This window comes from Leucoraja erinacea, chromosome 21 (genome assembly GCF_028641065.1).
Source record: "Leucoraja erinacea ecotype New England chromosome 21, Leri_hhj_1, whole genome shotgun sequence".
Taxonomy (NCBI): Eukaryota; Metazoa; Chordata; class Chondrichthyes; order Rajiformes; family Rajidae; genus Leucoraja; species Leucoraja erinaceus.
Genome location: NC_073397.1, coordinates 37,649,446 through 37,668,373, shown reverse-complemented (window position 1 = coordinate 37,668,373; position 18,928 = coordinate 37,649,446). Strand labels below are relative to the sequence as shown.

The window sequence follows — 18,928 nt, the reverse complement described above, 5'->3', positions numbered from 1 at the left end:
TTGAGGCATCAAATATGACCATCCCTTCCTCTTGAATTGGATTCTTACCATATAAAGTATTGTGTGCAGAAATTAAAAACATGATGTTGGTCCCACTCAGATACTGTAACTTTATGATGTTATGATAAGCTTGAAGCCATCCATTAACTAGTAAAGTTTTCTTTTGTTGACTTTTGCCAAATCAAAATCTTCTTTTCAAATTGTGGCCTCGAAACCTTTGGCTTTTACTCAGCTCTGTGCATCACAAGAATACTATTTGTGGAAAAACCTACAAAGAGCAAAGTCTTCAGATGACAGTGGAGTCGGCACAGAAGTGATGTCAGGTTTCTCTGTAGATTGCCAGGGTCGGAGTTCCTCATCAATGCAGTCTGTCAGAAGAAGCAATGTGGAGGAAGGAACTGCAGATGCCGGCTTGAACTGAAGATAGACACAAAATGCTGGAGTGACTCAGCGGGACAGGCAGCATGTCTGGAGAGAATGAATGAGTGACGTTTCGGGTCGAGACCCTTCTTCATATCTCTGTGTTTAAGAAGGAACTGCAGATGCTGGAAAATCGAAGGTAGACAAAAATGCTGGAGAAACTCAGTGGTTGCAGCAGCATCTATGGAGCGAAGGAAATAGGCAACGTTCCACTTCGCTCCATAGATGCTGCTGCACCCGCTGAGTTTCTCCAGCATTTTTGTCTACCTTCTTCAAATCTCTGCTTGAACCACCCACCAGTTCTGCCTGGACCCTTGTCAATGGCAGGATGTGTCTGTGGGTCCCACCCTGAGTTAAACCCTTCTCCATATCTTATTATTTATTACATCAACGTTTGGTAGTTACTAGTACCTCCTGACTGCTTTGTTACATTTTACTAATTGATTTAATTTCTAATCAGTAAGGTCACGCTTTCACTTCCAGAACTAGGGGTCACAGTTTAATCCAGAACTAGGGGTCACAGTTTAATCCAGAACTAGGGGTCACAGTTTAATCCAGAACTAGGGGTCACAGTTTAATCCAGAACTAGGGGTCACAGTTTAATCCAGAACTAGGGGTCACAGTTTAATCCAGAACTAGGGGTCACAGTTTAATCCAGAACTAGGGGTCACAGTTTAAGGATAAGAGGGATCGAGATGAGAAAATCATTTTTCATACAGAGAGTGGTAAATCTGTGGAACTCTCTGCCACAGAAGGTAGTTGAGGCCAGTTCATTGGCTATATTTAAGAGGGAGGTATCTGTAGATGTGGCCCTTGTGGCTAAAGGGATCAGGGGGTATGGGGAGAAGGCAGGGATGGGACACTGAGTTGGATGATCAGCCATGATCATATTGAATGGCGGTGCAGGCTCGAAGGGCTGAATGGCCTACTCCTGCACCTATTGTCTATTGTCTATTGAACTGAGCTGTAAAACTGAATGTGCATTGAGAGGGGGCCCTGTTTCTATCCACTACCCACCCCCCACTGCCCACTGAACTCACGTCCATTCTGTAGTGGGCAGCTGGAGCTGGGGTGTAGGGCGCCAATAATGAGCTTCACCACAGAAACACACAACACACTAGAGCTTTGTACTCTCCCTGTGGCTGTCACACTGTACAACTCCTCCCCCCTCAATCATGGGGTAGACTTGACTCCCCTCCCCCCCCCACCCAAATAAAACAGGTCAGCGGGTCAAACAGCTTCCCACTTCTGGAGACAAGGAATAGGTGACATTTTGGGTCGAGACTCTTCTTCAGACTGAAGTTTACCAGTTTGCTGAATTACTATTTGTCACTTGCCGGATCGAGGTGTTGTCTTTGATGAATCTTCTTCACATTCAGCCTTGTGTTTCCAGTTTGAATCTTTTATTCTCTATATGGTTTGATGATACATGCCTTGGGTGGACAGGGGAGTGTCCGATCCCAGGCGGAACACAGAAACACTAATTGAGCTGGATCGGTGTGGCTGTCGACTGTTGGTAGACTTCCCTTGTGAATCCCCCTGCTTGTTCCCCCCCCCCCCCCCACTGAACCCCCCCCCCCCCAGTTGCAGCCCATGTGATCAACTGGGTCAAAAAGCTTTGCATGGAGGTGACACGTTCTCTGGAGACTGGTGGTGTCTGTGACTGCTTGTTGTTCAGCTGTGACTGAAGTTTGTGTGTGTGTGCTATTTGTCGTGTGTGTGTGTGTGTGTGCGCGTGTGCGTGTGTGTGCGTGCGTGTGTGTGTGTGTGTGTGTGTGTGTGTGTGTGTGTGTGTGTGTGTGTGCGTGTGTGTGTGTGTGTGTGTGTGTGTGTGTGTGCGTGTGTGTGCGTGTGTGTGTGTGTGTGAGTGTATGTGTGTGTGTGCGCGTGTGTGTGTGTGCGTGTGAGTGTGTGTGCGTGTGTGTGTGTGCGTGTGTGCGTGTGTGTGTGTGTGCGTGTGTGAGTGTGTGTGTGTGTGTGTGTGTGAGTGCGCGTCCCATCTCATTGAGGACTCACATTGTGAGCTGCTCGTGTTGTATTTTGAACTGTGCAGTGTTTCATTCATAGACAGCACAGTGCGGGCAAGTTCTGCTTGACAACAGCTTCTGATGGAGTTCCACGTACTCAACGCTTGCTCACGATACGATGCGATACGATAAAACTTTATTGATCCCAGGAGGGAAAATTAATTTGCCAACAGTCATAAAACACAAAATACATGAAATAAGAAATTAAAGTGACGAGTGGAAAGGATTGGGGATGTGGAACGATTGGGTGGGGAGGGGGTGGAGGAGGGGAGTGAGTGAGGGAGGGGAGTCAGTCTCAGTCTACCCCACGACAGATGGGGGAGAAGTTGTACAGTTTGGTAGCCACAGGGAAGAAGGATCTCCTGTGGCGTTCTGTGCTGCATCTTGGTGGAACCAGTCTGTTGCTGAAGGTGCTCCTCAGGTTGACCAGTGTGTCATGGAGGGGGTGAGCTGTATTGTCCAGGATGCTCCACAGTTTGAGGAGCATCCTCCCCTCCAAGACCAACCTCCCATGAATCCAAGGTAGACAGAAATGCTGAAGGAACTCAGCAGATGAGGCAGCATCTATGGAGAGAAGGAATTCCTCCAGCATTTTTGTCTACCTTCAATTTTTCCAGCATCTGCAGTTCTTTCTTACACATCCCATGAATCCAAGTTTAATTTGTAGAGAGGAATGGTGCAGCGTGTGTTGAAGGTTGTAGACCACACACCATAGGGAATAGTGGCAAAAGATTTGTATCAACTGGTGTAAATGTGGACAGAGAAATGGGAACCAGGAAGTAGAGGAGTGGACGTTGCTGGAGGGACGGTGAGTGTGGAGTGAGTGTCGACAGGAGTCGCTGGTGTAGCTGCAGAACGGGACATCTCAACGCTTGGATCTATCGCTGCAAACTCTCCAGGCTGTTAAAGCAGGAAGTGTAGATGGACACAAAAACCGGAGTAACTCAGCGGGACAGGCAGCATCTCTGGAGAGAAGGAATGGGTGACGTTTCCGGTCGAGACCCTTCTTCAGACTGAGATTCAGGGGAGAGGGAAACAGAGACATAGAGATATAGAACAGATAAGCAAACAAGTAACAATGATAAAGGAGACAGGCCTTTGTTAGCCGTGGCCCAGATGAGAAGAATAGAAAGTGTTGTAATGCAGAGACGGGTGTGAAGCGGGTCCATACAAGGTGCTGGAGGAGCGATGGGCCAGGCAGCATCTGTGCAGGCAATGGACAGGTAACGTTTTGGGTTGGGACCCTTCCTCAGACTAAGGGCCATTCTGAAGCTGCGTTTGGCTCTGATGAAACCAATCTACTGTAATAAAGTTGTAGAATCTCATTTCTAGAAACAAACTAACTTGTCGTTCAAAGAAAGTTCATCCCAGAACGTTAGTTATAACTGGAAAATAATTCCCCCCTGCATTTTTATAATATATACAGACTGCAGGGGAATCTGAGAGTGGTTTTCAGTTTGAAAGTTCTGCTATATAATTGCCTGTATTTCTCTGCCCTGCAGCAGATGTAACCCGAGGCGTAATGTTGACAAATGATACAAGGTGGGGGTTGTGGAGGATGGTTTAGACAGAGTGACATTAAGTGTAGGTTTCACTGGGATTGGTTTGTGTTGGTGATGTAATGGGCAGGACCTCACCTGTCGGAGACTATCATCGTGAGGCATTATTGTGATGTTGTGTAATTGCATCTGAACGACACAACAACACCATCTTTCACATAGTAGAGACCAAGCTTTGCTCAGGGCTTTGCTGAATCAGCTGCGAGCATACGGTGAGCGTTTGACAACACTGGGCCTGTACTCGCTGGAGTTTAGAAGGTTGAGGGGGGACCTCATTGAAAGTTACAGAATAATGAAAGGCCTGGATAGAGTGGATGTGGAGAGGATGTTTCCACGGGTGAACTTGTGAACGACATTAAGCAGCAGACTGGAGTAAAATAACCCCAGGCATCTTTCTGTGATCACCCCTCTACACACTACAGGGCCTGTCCCACTTGGCAAGTTTTTAGGCGACTGCCGGCATCATTGACTGACGCATCAGGTCACCGAAACATTCGCGGCGTGACCCGGTGAGATGACCTATTGACGTTTTCTCAAGTGTCGCAACATTTATTTTGTCGTCGCTGGATTTTGAAATGTTCAAAATCTCTTGGCGACCCTGATATGACGCTGGGCAGTTGATACATAGAAACATAGAAATTAGGAGCAGGAGTAGAGGCCATTAGGCCCTTCGAGCCTGCACCGCCATTCAATATGATCATGGCTGATCATCCAACTCAGTATCCCGTACCTGCCTTCTCTCCATACCCCCTGATCCCCTTAGCCACAAGGGCCACAGCTAACTCCCTCTTAAATATAGCCAATTAACTGGCCTCGACTACCCTCTGTGGCAGAGAGTTCCAGAGATTCACCACTCTCTGTGTGAAAAAAGTTCTTCTCATCTCGGTTTTAAAGGATTTCCCCCTTATCCTTAAGCTGTGACCCCTTGTCCTGGACTTCCCCAACATCGGGAACAATCTTCCTGCATCTAGCCTGTCCAACCCCTTAAGAATTTTGTAAGTTTCTATAAGATCCCCTCTCAATCTCCTAAATTCTAGAGAGTATAAACCAAGTCTATCCAGTCTTTCTTCATAAGACAGTCCTGACATCCCAGGAATCAGTCTGGTGAACCGTCTCTGTACTCCCTCTATGGCAATAATGTCCTTCCTCAGATTTGGAGACCAAAACTGTACGCAGTACTCCAGGTGTGGTCTCACCAAGACCCTGTACAACTGCACCTTCTTACCTGGGCACCTGCTGTAGGACTAGTCTTTGTTATTACTTCCCTACCACCTGTACAAGAGTCAAGAATGTTTTATTGTCACATGTTGTTTAGTTTAGAGATACAACTTGGAAACAGGCCCTTCGGCCCACCAGCTCCGTGCTGACCAGCGATCTCCACACACCAAAACTATCCTACACGCCGGGGACAATTTGCAATTTTACTTAAAGCCAATTAACCTACAAATCTGTTTAAGAAGGAACTGCAGATGCTGGAAAATCGAAGGTAGACAAAAATGCTGGAGAAACTCAGCGGGTGCAGCAGCATCTATGGAGCGAAGGAAACAAATTGAAAAAGAGTTTCGGCCCGAAACGTTGCCTATTTCCTTCGCTCCATAGATGCTGCTGCACCCGCTGAGTTTCTCCAGCACTTTTGTCAACCTACAAACCTGTCTGTCATTGAAGTGTGAGAGGAAACCGGAGGACCTGGTGTAATATTCTTGGCTTGCCCTTGCTGCTCTCTTGCCCTTTACACTGTTCAAATATAGCTGGGCCGAGGCGAGCAACAGGATCTCATCTTTCTGTTTCCAGTCTCTGGACTCAACACTAAGTCAGCAATTCTGATCCTCACCAACAACAGCAGCAGCAGGAGCAGCAGCAGGAGCAGGAGGAGCAGCAGGAAGAGCAGCAGCAGCAGCAGCAGCAGCCATGACTCTGCCGTTGATTTTCAAGTCTATACAACTTTAGTTTTCCACCATCTTCACTTTGTCACTTAATTCCTTCTGCTTTCCATTTCACACACACACACCTTTGCAGCATTCCTGCTTCCCCCCCTCCACACCTGTTTGAAATGTAGTTTACATGATCAACATAGAAACATAGAAATTAGGTGCAGGAGTAGGCCATTCGGCCCTTCGAGCCTGCACCGCCATTCAATATGATCATGGCTGATCATCCAACTCAGTATCCTGTACCTGCCTTCTCTCCATACCCCCTGATCCCTTAGCCACAAGGGCCACATCTAACTCCCTCTTAAATACAGCCACTGAACTGTGGCCTCAACTACCCTCTGTGGCAGAGAGTTCCAGAGATTCACCACTCTCTGCGTGAAAAAAGTTCTTCTCATCTCGGTTTTAAAGGATTTCCCCTTTATCCTTAAGCTGTGACCCCTTGTCCTGGACTTCCCTAACATCGGGAACAATCTTACTGCATCTAGCCTAAAAAAACATGTAGTGTCTCTCTTCACACACACGGTGTCCAGTTGCCGATTGTTTCCAGCGTGTTCTGCTCGTACATTCATATTTATTTAACTGTTAAATGATGACCTCTTCCTGTTTCCATCTGGATGAGATTATTGTGCAACGCGCCCAGGCTGCGACTGTGTGTGAGGCAGAAACATCTCAATCCCTGATTGTCGACAGTTCTCTGCACAACAGGACAGAGCTTAAAAAATTAAACGCCAGGAACTGCAGATGCTAGGTTACAAATAAAAAATACAGAGTGCTGGAGTAACTCAGCAGAATGGGCAGCATCTGTGGAGAACATGGATAGGTGACGTTTCACAGAGTGCTGGAGTAACTCAGCGGGTCAGGCAGCATCTGTGGAGAACATGGATAGGTGACGTTTCACAGAGTGCTGGAGTTACTCAGCGGATCAGGCAGCATCTGTGGAGCTAAGGAAATAGGCAACGTTTCGGGTCGAAACCCGTAAGGGTTTCGGCCCGAAACGTTGCCTATTTCCAGAAGGATTTCGGCCCGAAAAGTTGCCCATGTCCTTAGCTCCATAGATGCTGCTGCACAATAACTCAGCGGGTCAGGCAGCATCTGTGGAGAACATGGATAGGTGACGTTTCACATAGTGCTGGAGTAACTAAGCGGGTCAGGCAGCATCTATGGAGCGAAGGAAATAGGCAACGTTTCGGGTCCCTCCTTCGCTCCATAGATGCTGCTGCACCCGCTGAGTTTCTCCAGCATTTTTGTCTGCCTTCGATTTTCCAGCATTTGCAGTTCCTTCTTAAACACGATCTATCATGGACTGAGTCTTTAGTTGCTCTATAGACTTGGGTTTTGTACTATTATCCTGCTATTAGTTTATTCTATTATTGATGATACATTATCTGTGTGTTGTTGCGTGAACAGGCATGTACGGTGCAGTACAGAAGAATCGCACTGTTTCATTGCCAACACATTTGAGAATTGAACACTCTTGACAATTTTGGTGTTCCATTCTTGATTCCATCACTGTGCATCAACCGTGAATTTGGGAACTCTATCTCAAAATGATGGGATCTCCAGAAAATATGTTTTGGTGGGAATTGTTTACTGGAAGGAGAATTGTAGGTTCATCAGGTCCATTGTGGTTCACAACTTATAGGAGTAGAATGAGGCCATTCAGGCCATCAAGTCCACTCTGCCATTCAATCATGGCTGATCTCTGCATCCTGCCTTCTCCCCATAACCCTTGACAGCTGTGCAGGTGATGTCATTACTGGTTCAGCATCCTGTACCACACGGAACTGCTTTTTTTGAGGAGCAGAATGGATGCAAGAAGGGATTTGAGCAACCTGCAGAGGAAGACAAGAGGCAATTGGTGCAGGAGTAGGCCATTCGGCCCATCCAGCAACCTGCAGAGGAAGCTATGGAAACAAATGCAATTACAGCTGTGAATAAGACAGATATGTGGATAGGAATGGTTTAGAGGAAGGCGGGCCCAATGCAGGCAAATGGGACTAAACCAATATGCCAACTTGGTCGGCATGGACAAGATGGGCCGAAGGGCCTGTTTCTGTGCTATACAGTTCTATGACAGTACTGTGTGAGATTGCAATGTGCATTAAACGTTAACTTCAACAATATTCACCTCCTCATTAAACGTTGATGGTGATCTCCAGACGTCAACATCTGACTCTTGAATTTACCAACAAACATTTAGCCAATTGCTGCTGCACAGATCCCCTCTGTAACAATAGCCAAATTTAGTAATGTTATGAACTTATCCAAGTGGCACTATGGTTATGAATTATCATTGATGATAATTGACTATAGAAATGACTCTTTGTGGATTGATAGTACCAGCGTTTTATAATTTGGAACCGGGATCATATATTGTCTTTCTGCTGACTGGTTGGCACGCAATAAAAACACGACGTTTCGGTTCGAGACCCTTCTTCACACTGATGGGAAATACATAGATAAGGAAGTGTAAGGTGTGAAAATAGAATAATGGGAATGGAGATCAAGGATCATTGTTTGCTCCATATCCATCCCATTCCCTGCATCAACATATGCCTGTTGTGCTGAAGCAAAGCAAGTATTTCATTGTCCTATCAGGGACACATGACAATAAACTCACTTGAACTATCCTAAAGTCACTTCAATAAAAGTCTTTCTCTTGATCCACATTCTCGTATGTAAGCTCCAGTTCACATTGTAAAGATTCCATGCATATTCTCACTGAGCTCGCAGTGTTTATAACCTTTACCCCAGACATTCCACAATTTTGCACAATTCTGCATGATTCTGCACAATTCTGCACAATTCTGAACTGCATGTTCATGGTGAGGAGAGGTATATGTGTTTCCCTCTTGTGGAAATGCAGGAACAGTGCAGACTCCACTCTGATCAGATGCCTCCATTTTCTCTCTGACACTCGGCAGCCAGTGAGCGGGAACCAGGATATGAATATTGATTTCTCTCACTTCAAGTAACCCCGGCATTCCCTCTCTCTCTCCACCCCTCCCCCACCCAAGTTGCACCAGTTTCTCGTTTAAACCCAACAAACAGCGAACTAACAATGGCCTGTTTCCTTTATCCGTTTTACTTTTTTTGCATATCTTTATCTCTCTACACCACCGAATGTATCTCTCATTTCCCTTGTCCCTAACTAGTCTGAAGAAGGGTCTCGACCTGAAACGTCACCCATTCCTGTTCTCCAGAGATGCTGCCTGTCCCACTGAGTTACTCAGGCATTTTGTGTCTCTCTACGACAATCATAACATTGTCTTGGCGATCGCAACACTAGGAATATTTCCACTCAGATTGCTGCCATTCACCTTCTGCTGCCAACGTCTTAACCTGATCCCTCTCTGGGAAAAGCAATCATTCAAAATGGCATGATTTGATTCAAAGTACGAAAGTATATACATGGCATCCTTCAGGGTGGTAATCAGCAGCATCTCATTATACATTGTTGGATTTGATCTGAAAAACAGGCCCTTCGGCCCGCCAGGCCCATGCTGCCCATCGATGACCATTGGTGAAATTGTCCCGAGTGTGTAGGGCCGTGTTAGTGCATGGGATGATCGCTGATTTTCACCGACTTTATCTCTAAAGCCTAAAGCAAACAGTTCTATTAATAGATCTGTGTTTTCATTGGCTAAAATCCAAAATATAATGAAATGATAATTTGCCTACTTGCTTTAAGTTCACGCAACCATCCATCCTCAAGTACACTGGACTGTCGTGAAATCTGGCTCTAGATATCCAATCTACAGTTGACGAGTGGGGTGGGGGGAGGGGAGGGGGGGGTTAGAATAGAAACACTGGAATGGTTGTGGAATGGTTGGGATTAACAGGCTAATGGAATGGTGAAGAGTAGAGACAAACCAGGGGTAATCCAAACCTGTCCTATCCATGTACCTGTCTAACTGTTTCATAAACGTTGTGTTAGTCCTAGCCTCAACTACCTCCGCTGGCAGCTTGTTCCATACACCCAAGTCCCTTTGTGTGAAAAAGTTTCCCCTCAGATTCCTATAAAAAAAATGTCCCCTTCACCACCTTGTCCTCTGGACCTCGATTCCCCTACTCTGGTCGAGGGACTCTGTGCATCTACCCGATCTATTCCTCTCATGATTCTTCTCTTGGTTTAGTTTAGTTTATTGTCACGTGTGTCGAGGCGCAGTGAAAAGTTTTTTTTGCTAAATCCTCTCCCCAGTCAGCTGAGAAAACAAGTTGAGTTTATGTTTAAGAAGGAACTGCAGATGCTGGAAAAATCGAAGGTGGACAAAAATGCTGGAGAAACTCAGCAGGTGAGGCAGCATCTGTGGAGCGAAAGAATAGGTGACGTTTCGGGTCGAGACTCTTCTTCAGACTGAATTTTATTTTTTGGATGTTTTTAGCTTGGACCAGTGCTTTTAAAAGAACGTTAAAGTTCACCAGCCCATGACGGGACGGACTACTGGTTATCAATCGTCAATACGTAACTTTGTGAAGTCTGGAGATGGTGACGTGGCCTTCAGTCGCTGCTGAACACCATCAGGCACAGTTTCTGTAAAACCTCAATGTAAGAGGAATGATCCTCTCTCGCTGCCCGCCCTCTGTGATCTGAAGAAGGGTCTTGACCCAAAACATCGCCCATTCCTTCTCTCCAGAGATGTTGCCTGTCCTGCTGAGTTACTCCAGCGTTTTGTGCATCTTCAGTAGACAGTCGTCAGTTTGGCACCATTTCCAAGTCCCAGTTGTTGTAAATGCAGGGTGCTTGACCTGACCATGAAGGTCTGTTGTCCTGGCGGCGTTGCACGGTCGGCCTGGCCAAGCTCCACCACTGTAGGCCGCGTGCGGTCCACGTGCTCGGCCTCTTGTAGCGGCGCCCGGACCTACCGAGCCTCAGGCTGCTGCAGGGCCTCTAGGCACCCGGTCTAATTGAGCCCCAGGCTGGTGCAGGGCCTCTAGGCACCTGGTCTAATTGAGCCCCAGGCTGCTGCACGGCCTCCAAGCACTTGGTCTAATTGAGCCCCAGGCTGCTGCAGGGCCTCTAGGCACCTGGTCTAATTGAGCCCCAGGCTGCTGCAGGGCCTCTAGGCACCTGGTCTAATTGAGTCCCAGGCTGGTGCAGGGCCTCTAGGCACCCGGTCTAATTGACCCCCAGGCTGCTGAAGGGCCTCGTGGAGCAGCGGCCGGTCCAGCCAAGCCCCAGGCTGCTGTTAGCTGAGGACGGTGAAAAGTTAATCTGTGGAACATCAGAAGTTGAGGGAAGACTTGGTAGAAATTGTAGAATTATGAGGGTCATAGATAAGGGCAGACGGTCAAGATCTTTGTCCCAGTGGAAATGCCCAATACTAGAGGCCGTAGTGAGGGGCAAAATTAATGGAGATGTGCGGTTTCTTTATTATACACAACATCTGTCCGTTCCCACCACAGATGCTGCCTGACCCCTCTCTAAGTTCCTCCAGCACTTTGCGTTTTGCTCAGGATTCCAGCACCTGCAGTTCCTCACACCTCTTGCCCAGCTGCGCGGGGAACAATGCAGGGGACTGGAATGATTGGATTGTGTACAAGCCTACACTGTGCAGTGATTCACTCCTCAACAAGAATGAAGTTGAACCTGCTCAACACAGCCCGCAATCCAGCCCCTTGTTTGTGACCAGCAGCATTTCAAAGAAACATTTCCTTTAAAAATTAGAATCGTTTCAGGCTGCGGAAAAAGGACCCAGGAAACAGACGACTCTTGTGCAGAGACATGTTGGAATATGCAAGATGGCTAAACAGATAGTGAAATATTGAGGTGAGAACCGTGAGTACGGGGGTGGGGCTCTCGTTACCGAGCCAGAGCGAGCTGCTCCTGTTGCTATCTTGCCAGTGCCTCTCTCCTGAGCTGATCACACCCTCACCCACCCACCCACAAGCAGACAGACAGACAGCAAAGAGTATCAGGTAGTTACTTTTCCTTTCATCGAGTCTCCCCCTTGTGAGTTGTGGGTGTCGATCATCAGGCAGCTGAGCAACTCAATATGGACAACAAGAAAATGGACAGAATTTCCCAAACAACCTCTCGGATCCCAAGACCCAAACTCTACGTGAATTCGATGCCATCGACCATACGCAGTTTCACACGTCCAAGATATACCCACAGGTAGATATGCATGTTGTAATTTGCCGATCAGAGAATGAGAAGTAATGCAAGATGAGACAAGATAGAGAGTGGTGTGTTGTCTTGGGTTTGCAGCCTTGAGTACTGTTTTTTGTCTCGATTATAACCCTGAGTCCTGATTGTTGTGGTCCAGAAATGAAACTGGCTTCAGTGGAGACACCCGACTATTACTTTGGTCAAATTCAGATGGATGGAGCTTTAAAGATTCTTGTTTACGGAACCATTTAATTTTCAATCAGAGATTCGTTTTGCGGAATAATAGTTAGGTCGATTCACACTACTTAGATATGTTTTAACACTTTACATTCTTGTCAAGGGATCATGTGATATGGGGGAAAAAGTAGGAACGGGGTAGTGATTTTAGCTGATTAGCCGTGATCATATGACTCAAAGATGCCAAATGGCCTATTCCTGCAACTAGTTTTCTATGTTTTTATGTAACTTTTCAAGAACTTTTATACAAACAAGAGCAGAGTTTAATGTTGAGGAGTGAGATTCTCTTGGCATCTGCTGTTCCTTCCTACACATTGAACAAGTCACTGCAGTACACAACACCGTCAGGTTCTGTAGCTAGGTATTGGCATTGTATGCTATGTGGGAAGGAACTGCAGGTGCTGGTTTAATCCGAAGATAGACACAAAACGCTGGAGTAACTCAGCGGGACAGGCAGCATCTCTGGAGAGAAGGAATGGGTGACGTTTCGGGTTGAGACCCTTCTTCAGACTGATTTAAGCAGTTCTATAATCTAAAGTGAGTGTCCTTAATTGTCATAAATACCAACAACGGAACGATGAAATTCTTACTTGCAGCAGCGTAAATGACCGAAGCACAATCCTCATCAATAACATGATCAGCAAAAACATTAAATAAATTAAAAACACCAATATTATTGCAAAATGCCAGAAGTCTCTAAAGTAACCAAGCCAGGTCATAGTTTAGTAGTTGGTGTTTAATAGCCTGATGGTTGTTGGGAAGAAGCTGTTCTTCAACTTGGTTGTCACGGTTTTCAGACTCCTGTACCTTCATCCCGATGATAGCAGGTGTGAGATGAGAGCGTGGCCAGGGTGTTGTGAGTCTCTGATGCTGGCTGCCTTTATGGGGCAGTGACTCCTGTAGATCCCTGCGTTGGTGGGGAGTTCAGTACCCGTGATGGGCCTTCGATGGTGGGGAGGTCAGTACTGTGGTGGACCGGCCAGTGTCCACTGCTGTTTGTAATGGTCCTCGTTCCTGGACGTTATACTGAAATGTTCTCACCCTGACACCTAGTCTCTGCTCGTTACTTTATTACCAGAGGGTTTAATCCATAGTTGAAATTTAGAATATAAGTTTTACAAAATTCACCACACAGGTCCGTCACTTCTTCTCACAGTAAAACTCTAACAATCTGTGATCCAGATGTTTGGAACAGTTGACGATGCCACATCTGGCTTCCCACCGCTGGGACCTTTGACCCCCCCAACCACACCCCTACCCCTGACCTCCTGGACACCATAACCCCTGACCTCCTGGATGCCTCCGACCGCTGCACAGACCTGACCCCTGGACACTGACCCCTGGACAGACCCGACCCCTGCTCCCTTTAACGCAAGGGGCCCTGGTTCCTGTGTCCCATTGGACCCATTGTTCCCTGTTCCGCAGCTCTCTTGAAACTTGCAGGAAAGATGAAACTTACTTGGAAAATATATTATATAGCCGTGTAACATCTTACAAAAATTAAAAATGATTTAAAATAAAATCTGGAATCACTTCCAACAGTTCAGAAAAAGTGCCCATCCGCATCACCAGGTGTGTGGCATTAACGGAGACTCACTGAGCTAGTTCCACTGCGTGATGTCCCGGGTTATGTCAGTAGGGCCATTATTGTAAAGGGACAAGCGAGGAGTTTTGTTTTGTTTTGTTTTGTTTCGGGACATCAATGATAATGAAAAGTTGCTGTGATTAAAATGAACGAGTTGTGGGCTGAGGTATATTTACTGGACAGAGTGGGAGTGGAAGATGCTGGAGTAACTCAGCGGGACAGGCAGCATCTCTGGAGAACATGGATAGGTGACGTTTCACAGAGTGCTGTAACTCAGCGGGTCGCAGCATCTGTGGAGAACATGGATAGGTGACGTTTCACAGAGTGCTGGAGTAACGTCAGCGGGTCAGGCAGCATCTGTGGAGCATGGATAGGTGACGTTTTCGCAGAGTGCTGGAGTAACTCAGCGGGACAGGCAGCATCTCTGGAGAGAAGCAATGGGTGTATTGGTCCCTAGTTCTCTGAAGGCTGTGATTGGCAGGACGATGAAGATGGCATTTGGCAAGTTTGCCTTCATTGGTCTGGGCATTGACTACAGGAGTTGGGACAACATGTTACAACCGTACACAATGTTGGTGAGATCGCACCTGGAGTATTCTGTGCAGTTCAGACCACCTTTAGTTTAGTTTAGAGATACAGCACGGGAGCAGGTGATCAAGTCCATGCCGGCCAGCGATCACCCGTTCACACTAGTTCCATGTCATCCTTGCCTTACACACTCGGGCCAATTTACAGATGGCTAATTAATTTATAAAACAGCCTTCCACAGATTCATCACCCTCTGACTAAAGAAATTCCTCCTCATCTCCTTCCTAAAGGAACGTCCTTTAATTCTGAGGCTGTGAACGGGGTCTGAACGCGGGCAGGTGAGACTTGGTCAGGTTGGCAACTTGGCCAGTATGGACGTGTGGGGCTGAAGGGCCTGTTTCTGTGCTATAACACTGGTGACTGACTTTCTGCATATCCTGCAGCTGAGCCGGGTGCAGAGGTGAGCAGCGAGAGAGATTACTGATCTGGACTTGAACTATGCAAAGCTTTATTTTGAATGGAGGATAAAAATCTCCTGCTTCCTGTTTTGTGACCGCTGGCATTTGTGTCGTTGATTTAACCCGCTGTGAAAAGCACCGAAACTGTCGAACAATTCACGATTGTTCTGTTATCTTGCATGAAAATGAGGCAGCTTCAAGCAAGGTCCCGTGGACCCCTTGGCAAACGGCGAAACATGTTTCTCATGCCTCATCCCAAAATACACAGCGATACCTGTCAGATTGGTGTTGTCATTGTTGATGGCTCTTCAATTTATTCATTCTAGCTGAGTTCTCTAATCCCCCCCACTATCCTCTCCCCCCTGTCCCCTTCCACCCCATATCCTCCTCTCGTGATCTCACATCCATTTGTCCCCTTTCCCCTCCAGCCTTTGTTACTTACTCCACCCAGCTGCCTATCACCCCCCTTCACCGTCTCCACCTATCACTTGCCAGATTTTGCCCCACCCCCACCTCTCGCCTACTCCCTCAGTCTGAAGAGTCTTTTTCCTACTAATGCCACTCTTATCCTTTTTTTAACCTTAATTTTACCCATGTAATATCATTGCTGAAGTGACCCGTTGTCTTGTCAAACACATTTACAATACAATACAATTTATTTGTTGTAATTTGAACCCAGAGGTTCAAACAAAATTTGGTCTCTGCAGTCATACAAACAAGAACCAAGACACAACACAATTTACACGATCATCCATCACCGTGAATCTCCTCCTCACTGTGATGGAAGGCAAAGTCTTATCTCATTGTGTCGTTGACCCTGTGTTAACCTACGTGTGACAAATAAAAACTGAACTGAACTGAGAAGTGTCCCGACCCAAAATGTCACCTGTTCATTCCCTCCACAGATGCTGCCTGACCTGCTGAGTTACTCCAGCACTCTGTGAAACGTCACCTATCCATGTTCTCCACAGATGCTGCCTGACCCGCTGAGTTACTCCAGCAGTTTCTCGCAGTTTCACTTCTGAGTTACTCCAGCAGTTTCTCGCAGTTTCACTTCCTCATGCATTCCATTTTGAATTACCGTCATGTTTTGCTTGCTGCCAGAACACGGTCCCAGACAGCCATTAACATGAAGTAACATCAGCTTCAGGAATATTGTTTAAAAGAACTTTGTGGCGCTATATGGTGAAAAGATTTTAGTTTTGTTTTCAGTTTTGGAGATACAGCGTGAAAACAGGCCCTTCGGCCCACTGAGTCCGTGCCGACCAGCGAACCTATGGCATTAACACTATCCTACACACACCTACGCACACTAGGGGCTATTTACATTTACACCAAGCCAATTAACCTACAAACCCGCACGTATTTAGAGTGTGGGAGGAATCCGGGAGAACCCGGAGAAAACCCACGGGGAGAACCTACAAACTCCGTACAGACGGCACCCGTAGTCGGGATCGAACCCGGGGCTCTGGTGCTGCAAGTGCTGTAAGGCAGCAACTCTACCGCTGCGCCACCGTGATGCCCGTAAAGACATCTGATGCCTGAATACATCAGGGGCATTGTTGTTGAGATAGCAGGGAGATCGGTCTGTGAATTGGAAAGGACTTGCATTTACCTGCGATGGAATCATCTCCCTGCATCTCTGTGCCCAGGCTACTGATGGGTTTACAATCTGTGTTTTAGTTTCAGATTCCTGGTACATCAACTATTGTATTTCTTGCATCCTGCTCGTTACCCTCGTGGGGATGGCAGCTCCACACAAGGAAACACTAACTCACCTCCTCCAGCATTTTGTGTCTGTCATCTGCTCAAAAATCCACCTTGTGTTCACACCTTGAGCAGCGCATGCTGACATTCAGTTTCATTTGTTGCATTTGTTTCACAAACATTGCGATGCTTTGAGACTTGGTGAACGACTTGTTTACAGATATTTATTGAAAGTCAGGTGATGATTGTGTTCCTTGAAATTCCTCGAAGGGCCATTTATGTGGTGACTTGAGTAGGGAAGCAAAGAATTTGACTGTGGTTGTCACATGAGGCAATAAGGTGTTCAATTCCATTCAATGTTTGTGTCTGAGTCACTTCCTTTACGTTTCTCTGCGTTACAGGAGAGACCTGAGTCCATCCATTATGAGTGGGATTCAGGGGCAGAGGTTCCCGGAGCAGCCGTTTTCCGACTCTTCCAGCTGTCAGGATTCCCTGGACAACCAGTCACTGGAAGATTTCTGGTCGGAGGTGAAGCACATCAAGGAGAGCCGTGGGAGTGAGGCTGACGAGAGCAGTGATGTCAAAACCCCCGATGGTACGTTGTAGCGACACAGTAGACCTGTGGTCGAAGATGGGGCCTGACCCAAAACGTCACCTATCCATGTTCGTTCTCCACAGATGCTGCCTGACCCGCTGAGTTACTCCAGCACTCTGTGAAACGTCACCTATCCATGTTCTCCACAGATGCTGCCTGACCCGCTGAGTTACTCCAGCACTCTGTCTTTTTCAGAAGTAAAATCATCTTTGTAACATCACCCATCACTGTTTCAATGTGTTGTGAGAAAATTAAACTAGATTATAAATGATGAACAATAAAAGTTTTAAAAACCCCGACTTCGCGGGTTGGTGTAAGTCTGGCCTTCAAAGAGGGGGGGACGGGCTGGTCACTGTTTAACGGGGTCCTCACTAACCCTTGCTCCATGATCATGGGGTCATAGGTCATAAGGTCATATTTATGAAGTCAGAATTATGCCATTCGGCCCATCAAGTCTACCCCGCCATTCAATCATGGCTGATCTATCTCTCCCTCCTAACCCCATTCTCCTGCCTTCTCCCCATAACCCCTGACACCTGCACTAATCAAGAATCTATCTCTGCCTTAAATATATCCAAGGGTTAATCCAAGCCCACAAGTACTTTGCAACTGACCCAGAATCAATACAATCACATTTGTCCCCATTGAGCCAAGTTAACTCCACTGAGACCAAGTGCAGTGACAATAACTCTGGGCCTGGACTGTCTTTGTGAGTTGGCCCAGAAGGTGGCAGTAGAAAGGCACTGATTGTGAAGCTGCTGTCTGTATGTGGCACGAGAGACCAGCTACAATGTGAAACACTGCTCTCTGTATTTAAGAAGGAACTGCAGATGCTGGAAAATCGAATGTACACAAAAAAACTGGAGAAACTCAGCGGGTGCAGCAGCATCTATGGAGCGAAGGAAATAGGCAACGTTTCGGGCTGAAACCCTTCTTCAGACTGATCGGGGGCGGGGGTGGGTGGGGACAAGAAAGGGAAAAGGAGGAGTAGCCAGAAGGCTGGGGGATGGGAGGAGACAGCAGGGGGACTGAGGAAGGGGAGGAGACAGCAAGGACTAACAAAATTGGGAGAATTCGATGTTCATGCCCCCAGGATGCAGACTCCCCAAGCGGAATATGAGGTGCTGTTCCTCCAATTTCCGGTGTTGCTCGCTCTGGCCATGGAGGAGGCCCAGGACAGAGAGGTCGGAGACGGAGTGGGAGGGGGAGTTGAAGTGCTGAGCCACCGGGATTTCCTCTGGGTTTCGGGACGAAACGTTGCCTATTTCCTTCGCTCCATAGATGTTGCTGCCCCCGCTGAGTTTCTCCAGCACTTTTGTCTACAATGTCTTGTCGCTTCTTGCGTCTGCTGGTGGAAAGATTGGTGGAAACAGGGCTGCGATCGACGTGAACACTCGTTCCTTGACCCCTGCATCCTACTGACACCCCCCCAGTTACATCAGTCTAGTTTATTGTCACATGTACCGAGGTACAGTGAAAAGCTTTTGTTGCATGCAGAAAGACAACACATGATTACAATCGAGCCGTTTACAGTGTAGATGCCGGATAAAGGGAATAACGTTTAATGCACGATAAATAATAATAATAATATCTTTTATTGTCATTGCACACAAGCGCAACAAGATTTGGTACGCAGCTTCCATCCGATGTCATAACTTAAATAACTAATAACATTTAACTAATAACTAATAACAAGAGAGAGTACAGAGGAGATTTACTAGAATGTTGCCTGGGTTTCAACAACTAAGTTACAGAGATAGGTTGAATAA

General features: G+C 46.8%; 1 protein-coding gene across 3 annotated transcripts in view; it reads left to right on the top strand.

Moving 5' to 3' along the window:
- The window catches only part of LOC129707553 (rho GTPase-activating protein 18), a 50,530-nt gene that overhangs the window by 11,043 nt on the left and 20,559 nt on the right, over positions 1–18,928 (top strand). The window contains exons 1-2 of one of the 3 annotated variants that reach the window (XM_055652691.1): positions 11,529–11,707; positions 16,966–17,159. In XM_055652691.1, coding sequence (XP_055508666.1) covers positions 16,988–17,159 — 172 coding nt within the window. In that variant the 5' untranslated portion in view covers positions 11,529–11,707; positions 16,966–16,987. Of the gene's footprint in view, positions 1–11,528; positions 11,708–11,758; positions 12,056–16,965; positions 17,160–18,928 lie in introns of those variants that run through there. The other 2 variants (XM_055652690.1, XM_055652692.1) reach the window with 2 other exon arrangements.